Source organism: Tenrec ecaudatus, chromosome 15 (genome assembly GCF_050624435.1).
Source record: "Tenrec ecaudatus isolate mTenEca1 chromosome 15, mTenEca1.hap1, whole genome shotgun sequence".
Lineage (NCBI taxonomy): Eukaryota > Metazoa > Chordata > Mammalia > Afrosoricida > Tenrecidae > Tenrec > Tenrec ecaudatus.
Window position 1 is genome coordinate 30,921,747 of NC_134544.1, and position 21,329 is coordinate 30,943,075.

A 21,329-nucleotide genomic window follows, 5' to 3' on the forward strand; every position below is an offset into this window, starting at 1 on the left:
TACATTTCTGATAATCCACATTAATAGATGCCTACGAGTTAATTTAATTATGTTTAATTGTGCTCATGTGGAACCCCTACAGAGACCAAGAAGCAATTTTTCAAAGAGAACAAAGGGATAGCGCAGGGTTTAAAATCAAGAAAGGTAGGCGTCATGCTTATTTCCTTCACCTGGACGCCGAGCAAATCCTTTGAGAAGCTGGGCTGTCTGGTGAAGACAGGGACATCTGGATGGGAGAAAGGCACAGGAACGGCCTGTGATGGGCAAAGGCTACAGCAGTGCTTGCTTGCTACAAGTACTTCCTAATGACCATGCACGGGTCTAGCTTTTGGCATGGATTGTATCTCACCATCAAGGAATCTAAAATCCTCAGAAGTAGACCAGTTGACAATACCACAATGAAAAAAACATTGAGATTGAAAGAATCACAGCGGTCATTTTACTTAGAAGTACCATCAACGCCCAGGAAACAGCTTGGGGAAGTCAAACTACACACAAGAGTGGCCAACCTGCTGCAAAATACCACTTTTGTCAAAGGGACAGAAAGACAAGATGTCACTTTACGGACTAAAGCTCACTGAACCCAATCCAAAGTATTTTCCATCACCCCATTCACTTGCAAAAGCTGAGCAATGACTAGGGCAGACTGAAGAAGCAGCGTGAAGGTGTTGGGCACGGACCTGCCAGGAGAACAGACATCTGTCTTGGAAGAAGTGTAGGCAGAACGATCCTTACACATGAAGACGGTGAGACTTCATCGCATGCACCTGGTCTTTGTTCTCAGGAAGCAGGAGTCCCTGGAGAAGGGCAGCCAGCATGGTCAAGGTGAGTGGGAAAGAGGAAGCTCCTCCGTGGGAAGGATGGACGCAGTGACTCCGACGGGTTCGAAATAGCAACAACTTTGAGTGTGGTGCAGTGCGAGGCGATGGGACATTCTGCCGTAAACAGGGTGGCCACGTGTCAAAACTGACGGGATGGTACCTAACAAGGTATTCGGGGGGGGGGGGGGGTCCTGGCTGGCTGCTAAGAGGTTGGCAGTTTGATCCCACTCAGAGGCACCTCCAAGGAAAGGTCGGGACACTAAAACTCATCATATGGAGCAGAGTTCTACTTCCCAACAGAGGGGTCACGAGGCACTGGAATCAACTAGACACCAACTTTTAGCAGTCTATTCTATGGAATTTCAATGAACACACATATTTTCAGGTAGCTCAGGAATCTCTATGCCCACGGTGAAAGCAATGAGAAATCTTGGGTTTGGCTCTCGCTTCCTCTTGTGTTGACTTTACCTTGATTTCCATTCTAAGGGAGCCCTCAAGAATCCCAATGGCCCAGACGCAACCTATCCGTGGAAGAGGGAGGAGATGGCATAGGAAGAGACAGCTGTCATCACCGTGTCCATCCCTTGACTCCACGTGCCAGCGCCACAAAGGAGCAAAATGCACTCTGTTGTTTATAAATGGCCAAAACATTGCCAAGGTCAGCAAGTCAACGTGGGTGTGGGTGTTGCTAGGGCAGACTTTGCAAGGTGGAGCCTAACAAGCTGCGCTGCCAACGTCTCTGGATAACGACAGAGGATACGTCAGAGCATCTCCTAAACCTGCAAGAGGGTCTGTGTGAACTGTGTGGGACGCGACGGAAAAAGCACGCACTTTGGGGGAAGAAGATCTTCAAAAGCTTTTACAAGATTGGACCAAACTGTGCCTCTGGTGCCCCTGCCATGTCACTGTTGTGCTCTGGAAAGCCAGGCTGAGGGATTCTTTCTGGTTTTCCACCTCGGATTCTGCCAAACTGACTGCCTTTTGAGAAGCTAAGGGCCAGCAGCCTGACAGCTTGAAGCTCAGGGACTGGTTCTGAGAACCGAGACCTCCCAGCCTTAGTTTACTCATCTGCAAAATGGGGATAGCCGTATCTCTCATGGGAAGGATCTAGTAGACAATGCATGTCAAGTGTTTTGAAAAGCTCCCAGCTGCCAGCAATGGCGGCCGCTGTGACTGCCCAGGAAAGCAGGAAGCACACCCGTGGGGTTAGACCTTACTGTGCATCTCAGGCTCGTTTCACGTCTTTCCGAGAGAAATCAGGGAACGCCAGCCTTGTGTGCATCACAGGGCATTTTGAGAACCTCCCGGGCCTAAACCGAAGCACCCAGACTGATCTTGGGACACCTGATAGGACAGGATGTCAACAAGGGAAAAAAGACTTTTTTGAGAGGGTGGTTTTCATTCGCCCAGTTCGGTGTTTTATGTTTTGTTCTGTCTTCTTCTCCTCCTGGCAAAGGATTAACGTGGAGGTTCTGAAAACAAGAGGTCTCTCCCCGCCCCCCCTCCCCGGGGTCCCCCACCCTTTTACAGCTGACAGCAGCAGCTGCAACCTCTGACTCCCCTGCAGAATGGCGGGGATCAAATCAAACAGAAAAGCAAGTGGACCAACCACCTTTCCTCCGGGAGCACGGCACACAATGCCAGCCTTTCGCCAAACCCGCAGACACCAGGCCTGATTGGAGGTTGCAGTGGAACAAAGGGAAATGGGTATTAAAAAAAAAAAAAAGTCTGCTGAAAGCCAACTCAGCAGATGGTTTCTTCCTGGGCTCCATGAGGAGGGAGGGGGGGTAGGGGGAGGACATGGGGATAACATAACCGCCACTAGGCTACAGATGACTGAGAAGCGACTAAGATGGGCAAAGGGAGCTGACCTCTCACCCCCGAATTTCACAAAGGGCAGCCGCACCATGTGGCGGCGATCTGGACTGTGCTGCTGACCCCTTCCCACTCGCAGCTGTTGCTCGTCACCGCCACGTTGGGGCCATCATGACAGGCAGGGAGGACAGGGGCCTGTGGCCTCGGGGCGGGTGGGGGCAGCTGAGGCAAGGCCAGCGCAGGTTGGAAGGCCACTCTGGGGGAGTTTGGAAGAACTGCCTCTCACATCTCAATTGCACTTTTTGGAACTTGGCAGGCCTCTGTTCGGAGTATCTTAAACCGTGGATGAAAGAGAGGGACTTGGGGGGCGGGGTGTTTTTTGTTTTGTTTTTAATGTGAAAAAGCAGAGTTTGCTTGCTTAGGACTTGGGTCCAGAACCCCTGGCCCAGGGAAGCCATCCCCAAGTCCCTACGTTTCAAGCCACAATACACTGCTGGAAAGGCCCTTCGCTGAACCCCACATTTTCAGTCACATTCACTGTAAAAAAACACCTACAATAAGTCACAGTGAGCCTATGACTCCTCACCCCGACAGCTCTGTGCTCTTCCGCCCACATACCATTGCTGTGCTCCGAGCCCATGACCACTGTGAACTGCTCAGTGCTTTCCAGCAGGGAGATAGCTGTGTGTCATCAGAGAAGGGAGGCATGGCTCTCCAGGATGCAGTCACTATGGTCTGTGTTTACCTACAAACGAGACCAGCAGCAAGCAATAGGAACAACCTAGTGTCTCTTTCAGCACATACCAGCAGGACAAAGCCACTGGAAACCAGAAGACACAGCCAGGAGTTTGAATCCTCACTCTGCCCAGCAATTAGCTTGTCACCTTGAGCAAGCTGTTTTCCAACCTTCGAGTTCATCCCTAGAATCCTGGTGGTTACGAGTTGGGCTGCTAACCACAAGGTCAGCAGTTCAAAACCAACAGTAGCTCCTCGGGAGGAAGATAAGACTTGCTACTCCTGTAACGATGTACAGGCTATGAGTTGGAATCAGTTGGAAGGCAGAGAGAAGAGAGCCCACCCCCAGTCTATAAAACACGGAGAAATCACAGCCATTGCAATGATGCCAGAACCGGACATCAGTGGAGCAGATATGTGCATACTTTGCGGATGTGATGGTTCCACATTATCCAATCACTGGAACCTATATGTTGAGAGTTACTATACTGTCCTGGTTTTCCCTCTGTATGCCCCGTGATCAACTCTTCTTACCAGGACCATCGTAGCCCTGCCCAGCTGACATACCATCTACCTCTGTACACAGGTAGAATGGAGTAGTATCAGCTCTGCTACCGTCTCTCTGGGTGGGAGCACACACATATTTTAAAAAGGAAAAAAGCCTCTATGATGGAAGATTTCAGATTAGTTCTGAGGAACCAATGCAAAAATCACAGGGCTGAAGAGGTAGCAACCATTCCGACAAAGACTGCCTTCCAAAGAACTCTCTCTGCTGGCAGAGAACAAACAAGAACTGTTTAGCATCGAGGCTGAGGACAGAAGTGACTATTATATTAACAGATGTAATTGTTATCCTCTAGGAGCCTACACCATAGCTGAGAAGAAAACACCTTGGCCATGTCCGTCCATCCAGCCCTTTCGGGTAGCCACTGTGACCATTAAGTAAAGGAGAACCCAGGGCTCAGAGATGGTGGGTGCGGCTAAAGAAATCCCAGGGTCCTTCATGAGACGGACACCTTTACTGCTAGGGCACCTTGTTTCTGCTGTTTCTGGATCTAAACTAGACCTTTTGACTAACTTTGGATTCACGATGTCTTCACCTAGAGGGTCCACCGAGATGATAGTACGGATAACACAGACATCTGAGGACTCCATGGTACGCGCAACATGGAATTGGGGAAGCCCTGACCTTGAAGGAAGCTGGCCCAGCCCAAGACTACATCTCAAGGCAAAAACCCAAGCCCATGTCGACCAAGTCATTCTGACTCCTGGTGACCCCCAGTGTTATGGAGTCAAACAGCTCCGTGGGATTTTCTTGGCTCTAACCTTCACTAAAGAAGACTTTGGGGGCTATTCTCTGCAGTACCACCGAGTGGATTCAAACCATCCACCTGTAGTCATACACAAGCCATGGGTGCCACCCAAGGACCTCAGCATCAGAGTACGAGAGCATTTCTCTCCCCGAACGATTGCTGCTGAACCACACGGTCTCAGATGCTCTAGTGAGGAGCTCAGACACCCTTGGAGCTCCACACGCTGCATCACCTCCAGGTCTTGTCCTGTGCTCTGCATGTTCTAAGAGGAGCACTGGCAAAACATCACTGCTAACCCAGGGAGGAGGAGGGCTGAGTATCAGGAAGCCAGATGGCAGAAATGACTGCACCAAGGATGACTTCAGCACAACACTAAGAGAAGAGCTTTCTAAATTAGGAGCTGCCTCCAGAGGTGGTGAATCACCTCCCCAAGGGCCCTAGAACAACAGGTCAACAAGGGTCCATTAGGAATCGTAGGCAAAGCTTACTGTTTGTTAGGAGAGATTCTGAAATAGAAATACTCAGAGGATCTCCCGACTCCAAGCACCATCCGCGGTGGTGGAAGGGTAACCCAATTAGGGACCAGTTCTTTTCTTTTAAGGGAGCCCTGTTTGCCTCTTCACTTGCCCTGGCCTGTTGTTCTGGTGCCCAATTCTTGCCTGGGTCCTCAAAGGAGTTCACTCCTACATCTCAAAGCCTTGCTGTGTCTCCTAACCTTGGCTTTCACTATGAGCTCACAGCATAATAGGGCCCTGTCTTTATTCAAAGGGGAACAACTAGATAGAGAGACAGTCAGATCAGGTACTAGGTGATGGTCCAAGTAAGGCCCTAGACCCAAACAAATCCCCTTCTACACCCTTGCCCTCCAAAAAAGACAAGGATGGAGGAATCACAGAGATTGCTATTCTGCCCTACAAGTAGATCACCTTCAGCTAGAGGACAAGCCCAGGTACAGCACAGGGTAAGCGTGTGGCTGCTAACCCAGAGGTGAGCTATGAACCCACGGGCCCCACCAGAGGAGGAAGATGGGACACTGCCTCCATAGAGATGTACAGTCTGGGGACCTCAAAGGAGCAGCTCTCCTCTGTCCTATAGGATCGCTAGGAGTCAGAATCCATTCCACGGCAACCAGTTTTAGTAGATGGTTGATGCTCTTGACTTGCCATGACAAACAACTGCTCACTCAAAGGTTGTTTCCCAAAGGGACTGTGCGTTGGGGACAACGCTGGGATCCCTGAGCAACACTGAGTCCATGAACTACCCGGTCCATCATGAAAGGCTGCCCACATTCTTGGACAGATTAATATGTGAAAATGATGACTTCTTAGTAAGGCCTGGTGGTCCACTCCTGGGAGGCCAGAAGCTTCTGTCTGTCTGTCTGTCTGTCGTGCACCAACGCCCACACTCCACTGTGAATGCGGATGGGAACTTGCAGGAGCAAAGGAGCAAGTCTGGGGAGAAAACGAAACCAACCACTGCAAACAAGATTTAGAGAACCAGCGAAGCAACCTGCATTTGATACTAATGATGATTATCAAATGGCCTCACAAGGCCAGCACCGAGGTGGGAATGGCCTGGACTTTTCAGAGTAAATAAAGCACACCATTGTTTCCTCAAGTGAGGTCAGGCAGTGTTGAGGTGAGGGGAGCTGGTTCAGAAAGGCAGGAGTAAGCAGAGGGAAAAACCTGGGGCATCAGACAGAAACACCGACAGGGCTCCTCTCAGTAGTCAGGGAAGTTACTTCTCATCAAACTCCAAATGTACTGCCACCGAGTCGATGCCGACTCACAGCGACGCTATAGGGCAGAGTGGATCTGCCCGGTGAGTTTAATCCTTCCTGGAGGGGAAAGCCTGTCTTTCTCCAGCGACACAGGTGGTGGTTTCCAACACCGACCTGTGGTTTGCAGTCCATTGGGTAACCCACGAAACCACCAGGGCTCCGTCCTGTTCTCCCGAGGCAAGGCTATGTCCGAAGGATGGACCAGCAGTGTGGTATCCAACCCCCACCCCTTCCCGAAGGGCTCTAGCCCTGGCGCTCAAGGGAATGCTCGCAAGCTGGGTCTGACTAGCTACCTTGTTGGGTCCTGGTCTCCTCAGCTTCTGTCCCAGGGCAGCCTCACTCTCAGCTGCTGGTTTTTGCAGCGTAGGCATTCAGAGCCTCAAATCCACCTTCCAAGAACAAGTCATTCCAAGAAGCAGAGCAAGTTGAAGCCTGCTCCTCAAAGCCTTCTGTGCACATCACAGCATGAAAGCCAAGGGCCCTGTGGTCACACCGAAGGCACCCTCATGGTGCTGTTGGACAGTCGCCCTGCCGGGCACCAGGTCTCTGCTTGCTCTCGGGGTGAACAACAAACAGAGCTTTCTGATCAGGGAAAGAAACGCTGCCGAGGGCGCTGGGACTCAGAAGAGAAAGAGCCCTCGTGTTACAGTGGGTTGTGCATGGAACTGTGAACCACCAGATCCAAAGTCATTCTGGAGGTGAAAGCTGGAGTCTTCTGCTCCCCTAAAGCGTCCAGCCCTGGAAGCTCATGGGGAGAACTGCTTACTCTGCTCTGTGGCATCGGGAGCAGTGAAAATTGGCTGGATGGCTGTGAGGTGAGAGGATGCTTTGGCATCAATGCGATGGCCGTGAGTATGTTGGTTTGGGCAGAAACAAAACTCGCTCACTTTCTTCTGTTACATGTCAAGCCTTCAAGGCCCGACGTGCTCCTTGTTTTCTATATTTAACATCATCGAGAGGCTGAAGCAAAGCTTGAGAACCACCCAACCCTGTCCAATCAGCCTTCGCGCCCTTCTAGTCGCTGAGCCACGGTCAGGTCCACCTGGCCTCATGTGGCCCCAATGCACCCCAGGATTGGACTCTGTGAGCCATGGTGCCTTCACCCGCTGAATTTCAGAAGTCAACTGTCCACCTGTCTTCCTCACCCTAGTGTGGAAACTCCACAAAACCTATTCAGTATCAAAGCAAGAAGCCTCCCAGGAGAGATGCAGTGTGGGGTGTGGGTAGCTGTAGTGCCTGGGTCGGGAATCAAATCCACATTTCCTACATGGAAGGCAAGAATTCCGCCACCGGTCCACCACTGCCTCCAGCAGATTCCCTTACCTAATTCTCATCCCTTCCTAAGCAAACTCCAGAAACACCCGAGCCATCTGGCTGATATCTGGGGATGTCCGTCACTGTTGGTTTGTTTTGAAGGCTGGACACTTTTCTTTTCTTTTTTTTAATTTTAACAATTTATTAGGGGCTCATACAATTCTTATCACAGTTCATACATATACATACATCAATTGTATAAAGCACATCTGTACAGTCCCTGCCCTAATCATTTTTTTCTCCTCTTTTCTTTTTTTACATTTTATTAGGGACCCATACAACTCTTATCACCATCCATACATATACATACATCAATTGTATAAAGCACATCCATACATTCCCTGCCCCAATCATTCTCAAAGCATTTGCTCTCCACTTAAGCCCCTTGCATCAGGTCCTCTTTTTTTTTCCCCCTCCCTCCCCTTTCCCCCCTCCCTCATGTGTCCTTGGTAATTTATACCTCGTTATTTTGTCATATCTTGCCCTATCCGGAGTCTCCCTTCCCCCCTTCTCTGCTGTCCCTCTCCCAGGGAAGAGGTCACATGTGGATCCTTGCAATCAGTTCCCCCCTTCCAACCCACTCACCCTCCACTCTCCCAGCATCGTCCCTCACACCCTTGGTCCTGAAGGTATCATCCACCCTGGATTCCCTGTACCTGGCTGGACACTTTTCAATCGACATTTCATGACTCAGAAATCAAAGGACAAGTCCCAAACACTGGACCACCAGGATTCCTAAGGACAGGGCCATTGCCAGGAACCTCAGAGTCCTTTCAGACTCATCACCACACGATGCACAACAGAATGAAACACTACCTCGCCCAGCACCTTCCTCATAACGATGTTGGAGACCAATGTGGCAGCCCCTGGGTCAGTCTATCTTGTCCAAGGTCTTTCTCGCTTTCCCTGCCCCTACACTTGACCAGGCATGATCTACTGTCAGCCAAAGGGGGCTGTTGACCTTGCCTTTTGTTTACATTATTGTTTCATTTTAAACCTGGCAGTAAACAGGACATGTGGCTCTAAGGGGGCATGGTGGGCACTGGGGTCTGACTGCAGCCTGGACTCCTGGCAGCAGCGGTAACCAAAGGCCACTCAGCAGTTCTTTTGACACCATTTGAAAACTTTTCATTTGACTCACCTTTTGTGCCCAGCGGAAATACTGGTTTGGCAGATAAAGGGCCACAGAGATAAAAGCCCTTTGAAGGATCTTGAACTAAAATCTCCATGGTAATTCCCGCCTCCCACCACCATTTAAAAAAAAATCAGTGATATATATTCTACTAGCAGATTATTTATTTGTGCAGATCAGAAATAAGGTATTTAGACTGACCCCAATTAACACATTGAAAGACAGCACGGAGCAACAGGGATCCAAGGTGGGTCCTGAGAGCCTTTGCTGGGTGCCTATGAGGTCAGTCCTGCAGGGGTTCAGAAGGAACTAGAAGTCTCAGGAGGAAGAGAGAAAGGTACACGGAATGAGGCGCTGAGCGCGGTGCCTGGGGAACACAGCTTTTCATCCCACAGAAGACGCCACAAAGTGGGTGCTGCCTTTACCTCTGATCTCCCTAAATCATCTCCCTAAATCAGGAATTGTTTGCAGAGGGTCCTTGTCTGAAATGGACAGGGTCAGCAGGCCGGGAGCCTGGGTTCTAACTAAAAATTCAATCAAACAACAGACAAACTCAGGGCCATCGAGTCGATGCGGACTCCTATGACCTTTCCTAGCTTGTCTGTTGGCCTGCCTTCGCTTCTGGGAAGGTTTGAATTGCTAACCTTTCAGTTAGTGGTTGAGCACTTCAGTTAGGCCTCCGCCCACCCCTACCCCCACCCACCACTCTCACTCTCAGCAATCTGATGCCTCCCCAGCTTTCCTCCCGCAGTCACTGAAAACCCTCTTTCTTTTTCTGTGCTTTGTGAGGCTCCACGAAGAGGCTGGGGACTGAGTAAGTAAACAGGTGACCTGTTGACTTTCCCACGAGAGGGCAAGTGCTCATGGAATGAATATTGCCCGAACAGACCCGTTTTCCTGCTGTCACCAGACCAGACTCAGGCCAGTGGCAGGGGGCTCTCCAATGAGCATCCTGGGGAAACCCGGAGGGAAACTGACTCTTAAGGGAAGACCCAAGCTCAGAGGAAGGCACCAACCAGCCTGGTGCTCATAACTCCCGAGAGTCACAAACACAGGACTGAAAAAGAAGAATACAAAGACAGGGGGAGCCCAACGATTCCCAGAACGTGCTCACAGAATCCAAGTGGAACAAATCCCAGTACTTTTTGAGCTCAACTCTCTGACACCTGCCCCCATGATTTGGAGGGCTTTTACCACTCTGGGCCCAAAGGAAACAACTTGATGGCTCACCAGAGAGGTCAACCCGCCATGCTTGTACTGACTCACGTTCTGGAACGGGAAGGAAGGCTATCCCTCACCGCAGCCCACACCCCCACGGAAGAATGACTCTGCAAGTTCCCGGTGTTTAGAACAGAAAGAAGGTTTCAGAGGTCGAAAGCCATTTTTGTGTGAATTCTATTTGGGTGGGTATTTTTGCGATTGTTTTAACATGCAGAACCTGAAACCCTGGGAGGTAAAGCCCTCTTGCTGAAACCATTTAATAACAGCGGCAGAGCTAGTGCCCAGGGCTCCCATCTCCACATCCACAGCTTTCCGCTCCCCACACCCGTAGTCCGAGATGTCCAATGCTGCCTGCTGCCCTGTGTTGACAAGGAGCTTGTTGGGAAGACCATTCATCACCCTCCATGCTACCTGAGCTGCAAAATAACTAGAGAGAAACCTGCCAGGAGAGCAAAATCCCCAGTCACGGTGATGAACAAATAAGATGTTGCTGTATAAAAGTAAATTAAATGGCGAGGGGAAAAAGCAAATTAAAACAAAAGAAGGAGAGAGAGAAGAAATGCAGCCTCTTGTTGGGAAACTGGTATTGGGGGAGGAGGGAGAAACTTGTCCTCCCAGCAAAAACGCCACATACTCAGCCCAGAAGGAAGGAGTCCAAGTCTTCCATCCAACAACACCACATGATTGACCAGAGGTGAGACTGGGTCAAATGCCGGGGTAGGGAAGGGTACTTGAACCATAGGCAGGCAGGTGGCTCAAGGTAGGAGTAAGTGCTGGGCGGCTAACCTCAGGATCAGAGGTTCGAACTTGAGACAAAGAGGAGGGTAACTTACCTCAGAAATCCTCGACAGGGTTTCTAAGTGCTGGACCCAACCCAACGGCAGTGGGTTTGGTTGGTGGTGCAGGGTCAGAGTAATTAGCAATGGCTCAGGATGCAGAGGTCAGCCATCCGGAGTCCTTGGAGAAGCTCACCACATGTCACCCCCAGCCCAGCATTTCTTCCCCTAACCACCTCCTCACCTATCTGGTGCACCTAATGGCTACAACCACACAGGGTCATGACAAAGGGGGCCTCTCGGGGCCCAATGGGGCAAATGGAGAGCCCCAGTGCCACCCGCCTCATTGACAGCTGCCGTACCAAAAGGCTCACCTTTGACCTTTCCCATCTTTAGCATCCTCCCTCGATCCTCAGTCCAAAGCCTGCCTGGCACTCCTACTACTTACAGAACTGCATTCCAGCCCACTGATGAATTGGCATTCCTTCCTCTCTGTGTGCCTCCAACCTCACTTTCCATGCGCAAGCCCCACGGGGTCTTCATTGTACCACACTTGGTGGGATGACCACGACGCAGATGACCCTTGAAGAAGTAAAGGCAAGCACGGCCCACTAGACTTCCCGGGGCAGGACAAGGGCTCCGGACAGACGCCGCAGACATGCGCCCCACACATGGTGGACTCAGTCTCAGGCCAGCGCAATCAAATCGCACAATAAAGGGAGACACGGGCATGGGAGGGTTTGTTTTTTTGTTGTTGTTGGGGTTGTTTTTTTTTTGTTTCACAATGAATATGTGAGTGATGCTTACACTGTAACTCAAGACCAAACTCGCTGCTACCGAGTTGACTCCGACTCAGAGTGACCCCACAGGACAGGGAGAGCTGCCCTTGTGGGTTTCTGAGACTATGAACTTTTCCACAGCATCATGAAAAAAACCAGTTTGAAATGTGCAAATTACCAAAATGGGGCACAAAAGCACAAAGTGAGCGTGCGCTATTGGCCAAATGATGCCACCGGCCCTGCTGGGTGCACGGTTGTCACAACATCCAGTTTGAAAAAACAAAAACAACTTAATACTTGGGAAGGGCACTGAAGTTAACTGCACTACAAGAGGTGTGCCTGTTTGTCAAGGTCGCCAGGAGCCTGGTAGCGATGGCATGTGAGTGGGGCTGCTAACTGCCCAGTCAACGGTTGGCAGCACCAGTCTCTCTGTGGAACAAGATGAGGCTTTCTGCTCCTGTGAACGGCTGTAGCTTCAGCAACGTAAGTGCTAGAGGGTAGCTCTTGGTCAGAACTGGTTTTCTGGCCATGGGTGAATGAGCTGTGGTCTGCCAGAAAGGAATCCGGAGCATGGATCTGGAACCAGGCTGAAGCTGATGACTCTGAGGTGGACATCCTTACTACTGGAGGAAACAGCTGTTCCACATGAAGCTTTCAGAAAATTTAAAGTCCATGCAAATGAAATCAAAGTTGGTTTTTGGTTTTTTTTTTGGTCAAAAGCAAAAGACCGTAAGCAAAGGTGAGTGGAGGGGGAAAAAATAATGGCGTTTACTTCATTAGGCTTTGAAAGCGTCCTCAAATACTCCGGGAACCTTTGGAATGAACAACAATGTCCCAGGATGCAGACAGCGCAAGACAGAGAAACGTCAAATAGAAAGTCACCGTGATGGTGCTGACTTGATGGGAGCTCACAGCAGCCAAGTTGCTGACCCCCTGACGGAATTACATGTGAAGTGTAACTGCTGGTACAGCACTACTGGACTCTTCTAGAGCCCGCCTGTAAAACAGGGCCTGTCGAAGGGGCAGTCGGAAAGCCACGGATCATGTTCTGAATTCCCCCACTCCCTAGCTTCCACTTCCGGTCCAATGCTGCCAACACACCACAGGTAAATCCGTTCATCAGAACCCTTGCCCAGAAAGCACCTCAATGTCCAGTCCGTCTTGTGGAAGGGGGATTACCTCTCCACTGGTTAGAGGAGCCAGGCATCTTTAAGCCAGTGAGGTAATATTTTCAGAGTGTCCTCCGAAATCCTATCACTCCAGTCGCCACTTTCCCTGACCATTTATCATGCGTCCCCGTTTGGGAGGTTGGGTTCTGGATTTGAAAATTGGAATACAGTTCTTGAGAATGCTAGGCATGTACTTCTTTCAGTGGGCTATGCAGAAGCAGGGTTAATCCACACAGGAAGTAGGCTGTGACACAGGAAGACCGCTACTACTATCTTAGGATGCTTTCTTTTATGAAAAAGAGTATCATTTGGGATCCACTATAAATTGTCTTTGCCTGAAGCTATCGGGCAATGACTTAGATAAAATTATTTGGTCGGCTAAACATACACACAAGACGTGACACCCAATTTCTCTCAGCCACTAATTTTGCAGTTGAATCACTGAAGACAAAACAAAATAAATCCTTATTATCCTGAAACTCTTGTCTCCCCTCCGGTCAAGGGTCAGCAAGCATTTTTAATAAGGGCCAGAGAGCAAAGAGTTTAGGGTCTGTAAGCCACACGCGATCTGTCACACCCGCTCAAGCCTGTCCCACCAGCTCACAGGCAGGCCTGGACAAAGCGCCAATGAACTGCTGTGGCTGTATTCCAATAAAGCTTTCTTTATGAAGCCCAAAAATTATGTTTTGGGGAAAAAAATGTAACATTCATGGGAAAAAAAAATGTTATTTTTTATTCCTGTTTTCCAAGAACTTTTTGAAGCCTTCTTCCCCTTCTACAAGACGAACCATTAAGTAAAATGCTTTCTGGGAAGGGGTTACGTTGTGTTTTGTTGTTGTTGTTTTTCCTAATCTTTTTAAAACTTGAAAATCATTCTCAGCTCACAGATTGTACACAAACCAGCCACTTTCCAGGATTTGGCCCACAAGTACCAGTCTGAAAACCCGTCTCAAGTCAGCATTTCACCAGCTCGAGGATCAGGCCAATGGGGCCATCTTCGTGACTCCCCTGGTTCCCGGGGCCACTCAACGTACAAATATTCCATGAGTGGCTCACTTCAAAAGAAGACCCATTAGACACGAGTTCAGGTTTAGACCTTGATCTGTTCATTATAAAAAATCGTCTCTACCGTTTGTTCCCTTTCGCCCAAGTTACTGATCACCTACTTCTGATCCACAGCTTCACCCCACTGAGCCTTTCACGACAACCACCCTTCAGCCTAAACCTCACTTCTTGCTTAGCCCCATGTTTTCAAAATTGAGAAAATGAAGAGCACTGAGGGCCACATTTGAATCTATTAGGGGTCAGACAGGGTTCTCATCACCTATCAAGTGATGAACTCTCACACTGATCACTGTCAGGACGTCTTTTCTGGAAAGCAACAACTCGGCACAGAAATGAAGAAGTACAATCCGAAATGAGTTCCTAAGAATTAAAAGAGGGGAGGGAGGGGTAGAGTACTCTCATCGTCGCTTCAACCCAGGCCAACAGCTTCCACTGGATTTCAGCCCTTCTCTTTCCTGATGTCATGGGTTCAGCACCGGGCTGCTAACCAGGAAGTCAGTGGTTCAATTCCACACCAATGCAGATGGGGGGGAGGGGAATGAGGCTGCCGCCCCAGTACAGATTTGCAGTCTTGAAAATACGAAGGAGCAGACAGTTCTGGTCGGTCCCATGAGTCAGAATTGACTCAGTGGTGATGGGTGCTTCCCTTTCTGCCTGTTCCAACGATGAGGGAGAGAGGTGCTCACTTGGAAAGTCACGAAGTCAGACTAGTGGTTTCATCCTTTTCTCACATGAAGGCCACAAAGAACGTACAGCTCTCGGGGTCAGAATGACCATCCTGAGGACTGCAGACATGAGCATGAAGCTCTGTCACACATCTCAACTCTGGAATCATCCCTCCTGTCACAAAATCCAATTTTTCCCCGGGGCATTCCAATGTGCGGAAGACTGTATTGAGGGACGTTTTGGTGGCTTTGTGGAAAGTGAGACCCGACCAGAAGGTCGTCTTGTCCTTTTTCTGGGGCAAGGGATTTTTGACTTGTACACTCTATGGAGCAGGCTGCTGCTCAGATCCTGAGAGCGGGTTTGGGGTAGAGGAAACGTAGTTCCTCTCAGTTTGTTTGTTTGTTTTTCAGGCTCCCTACATGTAACATATCCTTTGGACATGTTGTCAGGAGAGACCAACCCCTGGAATAGGACATCCATGCTTGGCAAAGTAGAGGGACAGCCAAAAGGAAAGACCCTCAACGAGATGGACGGACAGGGTGGCTGCGCCAATGGGCTTAACCCAAACAATTGTGAGGATGATGCAGGACCAGGGAGTGTTTCCTTCTTCTGCACACAGGGTCCCTGTGAATTGGAACCAGCCCGGCAGCCCCTAACACCACCAACAGCAGCACCCACACAGAGATCTAACAAAGACTGCACGGCTGAGCATCTGGCAGCCTGGATCAAGAGAACTTTGATTTGATGGGCAGATAACCCAGAAATCACCCCAACATTGTAATGGGGGCAGTGAGGAAACACCACTCCTCCACTCTGACCAATCAGCCAACTGCTAAGGGTCCCTCTGTGCAGTACAAGGTTAAAGGAAGTTGAGTGACCAGGGCAGCACTGCAAAGCCAGACGAGTACCCCCTTAGAAAATTGCTTTGAGTTCAAGGTTTTGGATTTTAAATGTAACCAACCAGCCAAAACGCCCAGCCTAAGAAAGGACCACAGCTCTGTACTGAAGATATAAATGGTTTTCAAAACTACCGGTAACACATAAGCTGTAGACTATTGCTGGGCTATAAAGGACAGAAGCCCAACCATCTTACCCTTTTTAGCTAATGCATGGCATCTAGATCCCAAACAAATGGTTGAATGTGAGTGAGAAAGATGGATGGCGATTTGAATGAACACCCATTACCTAGAACCCAGAGGCATTCCTAATCCCCAGAGACACCTGAGGAGGTACACCTTTTAGACTAGTCATCTGCCTTGACAACTGAGGGTCCCACTCCATCCAGGGGTAAGAGTCCCTGTCACACCCCAGGGATACAAGATCGCATGAAATCGATACTCATTCCTTCCCAACCGATTGACAAGACTGCTCACCCAGACAGCTACCTTCTGCATGCTTGATTCTGAGAAAGAAAATGACAACCAACCAGGTTCATCCAATAACCAAGCTTAAAACTCTAAGATGTCTTAAAAGATAAAGATTTGAACCAAGAACCCGTCCCTTCTGTCTCTCCAGTTGTATCCTAGCACTCACAGATGGCTCTCAGGATGATGACTTTTCAACCCTCCTGGAGCTTGGATTACTATGAATACGGGCTTACTTAGGCAAGTGAGTGACTCACCTCTTTCAGAATGATTTGCAATGGTAATGACTGGAGCCAGAAGGAGCCTCTAACAATTCTTGACTGCTCTGACTGACCAAAATATTCCAACATCCCACTCTTGACTAAGAACAGAGGCAAATATTAAATCAAACAAGCTCAAAAAGTTGTTAATGGCTTGGCCAGGGCTTACCCGGCCATGGGTCACGCTGTAATAAGTAGGAACGTAGTGCCATTCTTGTAGCTATTATATTCCCATGGCTGGAAGGCGTGATGATATAGTGGACATCCTATCAAGGTGATATCTGGGGGTCCTGAAAGTACAGGCCCTACATATTCCATCGAGGAGACTGGAAATTCAGACGTAACTAGGCAATAAGCAAACAAACCGTCCACAGTGGGGTGTAACACGGCAGAAACCAGAACAGTGCCTGTGAGACAGGACGCCCTACCTTTTTTTTGGAGTGGCTTCTTTCCTCCTCCTTTGTAGCTTTGTTATTTTTCCCAGTCCGGGATAGCTTCGGCTCTCCAGACTGCTTGATGGTGATCTTGATCTCAGGCGGGCAGATATAGTTCTCCAGGTTCTTTGGGGGTTTCTTGGCCCGCTTTGTGGTCTGAATCTTCAGCTTCAGACTCCCCTCACTGAAGTTTGCTTCCTTGATAGAAAACTCCTGTTCTTCCAGGCCATCTCCTGCCACCCATTTCTCGCTGTCCGCATTAGAATTGGAATCCACATCACGCCCCGAGCCCAGTTCATCCTCCTCCTCTGGCTCCATGCGTTCTCCACCCATGGGGATCCCCTTTCCAGGTCCTGGAGCAGAAAGCAGAGGTTCCCCTGCACAGCCGGGGGCCGCCAAGGGCTTAGCTGAGGACACTGGCAGGAACTCGGACTCACCCCCCCTTTGCCGGGAGCTGCTTAAGATTTCTCTGGTCTCCATGACAATCCCAGTCAGTCTTAGGAGCACTCAGGAGGCAGAGGGGCAAAGGGACAAGGAGAAGGTGAGAAGCTCAGATGCCCAAAATCCCGAGAGAAGAAAGTTGTCCGGCTAGTAGGTTCAGAGTCCCAGGGATGGAGACACGGCGAGGTGCTCAGCAGGAGTCTGATCTGTAACTAGAAGCAGGGAGATCATTAGGCAAGCAGCAAGGACAAGGACCCTCAATTCAAGCAGCTCAATATAGGTTCCCAAAGGCCCTTCTCATCTATCCATGCATCCGTACAACTAACAGAAAGGAACCCAACCGGCATGTGCACACCTCCAGATTAGGGGACACGCAAACAAAGGAAGGCACACCCACACAAATGCATATCCCCATACCCGCCCCGCCCCACCCCCTTCATACTGGATTGCTTTGGAGGTCTTGCTTGATTTGGAGTGTGTGTATATATATATATATGAGGGCTGTGGGCCCAAGAATAAGAAGCAAGTTACAGGACTGATGGTTACCTGAATGCTGAATGTGTGGGAAGGCGGCCAGGGGGAGGAATGGGGAGCTGACGGCAATGATGATTGTACAACCTCACTCAATGAGATTGAACAGAATTGAATAGATATATTGGATTGTGTGACATATATTGAAACAATTATTGTGTATTAAAAATATGGGGTGGGGGACAAGGTCTCCAGACCTGTTACAAGCTAGTGGTTTCTTTGGCTGAAGCCACAACTGGGTGAGCCCCCATCAGCACCAACCACGGCAAAGGGAAAGCTAATGTGTTGAGGCTCAGGTCCACGGGAAGGGTCGCTCATTGGCTTCCTGAAACCCTTTCCTCTCGAAAGTGAAGCACAGCTTGTAAAGTGGCTCACAGGCCACAGAGCTGCCCGGGCCACGCTCTCTGTCTCTGTGGAGGAAGGACATTCAGGTGGTCTCTCCACCTTCCTTTACCATGGTTTATTGTGAATGATTTCAAATATACAATAGTCTCCCACTCACGTCTAAGTGCAAAGCTTGAAATGGGAGGGGGTGGAGCACCAAGAGAGCTTCATGGGAAATCGGTCACTTAACATTGCACTGGGATGAATGCACAACAAATTCTGAAAATGTTTCCACTGACACCAAACACACTGAGCTTTTATAAAATATTTAGATAAAAATAGCCACTCTAGTTGGTCTCTATGCCTCGTCTCGTTCCTAAGTGTCTATGTAATAAGACAAAAGAGAGAGGGAGAGAGAACATGGGCATTTTACAGGCCTGAGTCCCTGCGTGATACAAATGGTTCAGGTTCATGCACTGGGTTGTGTGGCGTTCAAGTTCACCAGAAGACAGCTCTGAAGAAAGACCTGCCAATCTGCTTCCAGAAAACGCAGCCTTTGAAAACCCCACAGAGCAGACTTCTACGGGAACGCCTTTGCTGTTACCACGGGTCAGAATCAGCTGGATGGCCACAGGTTTGGGGACTGTCTGGACTCAGCCCCAGGATCGTCACCTCTGCTTTGCTCCCAGAAGACAAGAGAGAGCTCAATCCGGCTCTCCCTCTGGACCATGTCACGATCAGTTGCCCTTCACCTTGATTCACCTTATATCATATAATTCCCATTCCACACTCATAATTTTCAAAGCCCCCCAAAAGAAACTCAAATATGCATTCGCAAGAGAAAAAGATAGAAGCTGGGGCTGCCCCAAACCTCAAGACTTCATCTTCTCCCCCCTCAGCCTATAGGACAGATCATACTCCAGTCTTTTTAGACACCTCAACAACCTAAATTTCCACTTCTGAGCCCTTCAAAGAAGTGGCAGATCAGGGTAGCTACTAGAAAATCCCAACAAGACCAGAAGGGACACATTCAAAACAGCCAAGAGCTGAAAACGTACCGTTGCGGGGGGTGGGGGTTCTCCCTGCGCACATTTGCAACGGATGCCCAGTGTGGAAGCTCACCGCCAGGACAGCCTGACTCATGTACCCCACTCCCCAGAGACCCCCGGGAATGCACTCAGCTCCTGGAAGCTGCTCTGTGCTGCAGAAACACACACTTACACCAGCGTCCACTGGGAGGACAATCCAATGGCTGCAAACACCCAGGAAGAGAAGAGGCTGCCCTGACAAGGAAGGGAGGATCTTTACCGATGCTGCCAAGAACACACTGAACAGCCACCTGTGACACAGGCAACAAAAGGGACAGGTCCCTCTCCTGGGAAGAGGAGAGGGCAGCCAGACTAGAGGACATTACATGTTTCCTTCATCTGTAACATTCTTTGTCTCATTGAGACTGGTCTGCCCACCTGCCCACAACCTTATGCAATTTTTAAGAATTCATATTCAAGTCCACCCTCATTGAGGCCAACCTAGCTGCCGCAATCTAGCACCCAAAGAGCCGCTGGGGACATCACAATGTCCTGGAACTGGCTCCTGATTATTAAGTAGCAAAGACCTAGTAAGACCTTCTCAGCGTGTACCTCCCCAAACCCTCCACCATCGACTGAATTCTGATCTACGAGGATCCAAAATAGGATTTCCAAGGCTGGAAGTCTTTACAGGGGCAGACAGTCTCCTCCTTTTCCTGACTGGCAGCTTTGAACCACTAACCTCACCCTGAGCAGTCTAGCCCCTAACCTCCGAGGGGCATGCACTGTGAGCCATCCTCTATCATCACAATAGCATGTGGTGATTTATTCCATCTGAGACGAATCGCCAAAGTTCCCGGTTACATCCCTGATGCCCACTTGTAATGTTTTCTTGGATTGGGATAAAACAGGGGATACACTCCCCACAAAAAGTTTAGCGAAGTTGAAAGTAGCAGGACTGCATGATAAACATATTCATAACAATGACCAAAATCATGGGAACTGGCTCCTTGGTTTGGAAATTTAGGGTAAAGTAGTTTCATGGGCATCCCAGTGAATTGGCCTAAGCACTCTGTGCAGCACTTCTAGTCTACCTTTTAGTTCATTGGCTGATGCCAGGGGTCTTAAACACCTACAAACGACCATCCACCGCATGACAATTCGTCTCCACTCACCTTCAGGAACAGCAGAGTCATGAATAGGAGGGACAAAATGCAACGTCCTGCAAACTGTCTCCATGAATAACTTTTATCATGAGACCCAGAGAACTGGAATGTGCCCCGTGACATTTCTGAAGACTTTGAGCAAAGGCATCCTCGAGGAATCTGTGACTAAAAGGATCAAATGCAGGCAGAATTTCTCATTTTCATGGACTCTAGATTTTCTGAAGCCATGGAATTAGGATGAAACCCTTAAACTACTGTCCTAAGATAATCTATGAACCTTTCATCAAAAAGATCGCTGTCAGGGTCCTTAAAGCCAAACAAGTGTTTAGTTGGAACATTCAAGAATGTCTGCAGTGAGCGTCTGCGCTTGTAAGAGCAATCCACCCTAGATCAGAGGGATGAGACCAGCTCAAACTAAGTGCACTTGGAACTGGAGCAAGCCCATGTGTACCACAGGTTCGGTGTTGTGAAACGGAGACGGAGCCGACACCTGACATGAATGGACAGTGGTAGGAGGTAGATGCGTTATTGGTATCGCCAACAGTATCTTCCATACGAAGAAGGTACATTTCAGAGCTGCTGACCTCGAAGTGGACATATCATCAATTAATTCGGTTCTAAAACTATAAACTAAAGTAGTAAGACATCCACCAAAAACAATGAAAACTCAATTCACATTTGTCAAGTCTCTTTGAGTCAAGAACCGAAGATGAAAAGCCAATCTCTTTGCTCAAGCAAGTTACACTCCTGGATAGAGAGTGACAGAATAACTCTCATGGGGCAGGGGGTTTCTGTGTATGAAAACCAAGGGTCAGCTTAAACGAATCCACTGTGGGTGACCCTGCTGAGATGTGAAAGACTGGTGGCACAGTTTCTAGAAGTACAACACACCAGCCACCGTGATCCAACAAACTGACAGAAAGGTGGTGGAGGTGACAGACAGATTTCCACCAGACTCCCAGACTGAAACAGACTAATTAGAAAGGACTGGCTATTCATTCCCGAAATTCCCCAATGATAACCCATGGATCACCACAAAATACAGTCTGGTGGTCTGGTGTAGGGCTGGCAGATGAAACCCCTGGTTGAGAAGTCCCACAAATCACACAGAATGGGCTCAAGGCCTCTGACAATTGGGAAGGTGCCACAGGCTTAGGCCGCCTTTTGTTCTGTGGCCCATGGGGGTAGGTGGATC

At 49.3% G+C, this 21,329-nt stretch overlaps 1 protein-coding gene across 2 annotated transcripts in view; it reads right to left on the minus strand.

The window, feature by feature from the left end:
• Positions 1–21,329, minus strand: part of SETBP1 (SET binding protein 1) — a 426,061-nt gene that overhangs the window by 382,751 nt on the left and 21,981 nt on the right. For both annotated transcript variants that reach the window (XM_075533043.1, XM_075533044.1), the window contains exon 2: positions 16,639–17,297. In XM_075533043.1, coding sequence (XP_075389158.1) covers positions 16,639–17,124 — 486 coding nt within the window. In that variant the 5' untranslated portion in view covers positions 17,125–17,297. The remainder of the gene's footprint in view (positions 1–16,638; positions 17,298–21,329) is intronic.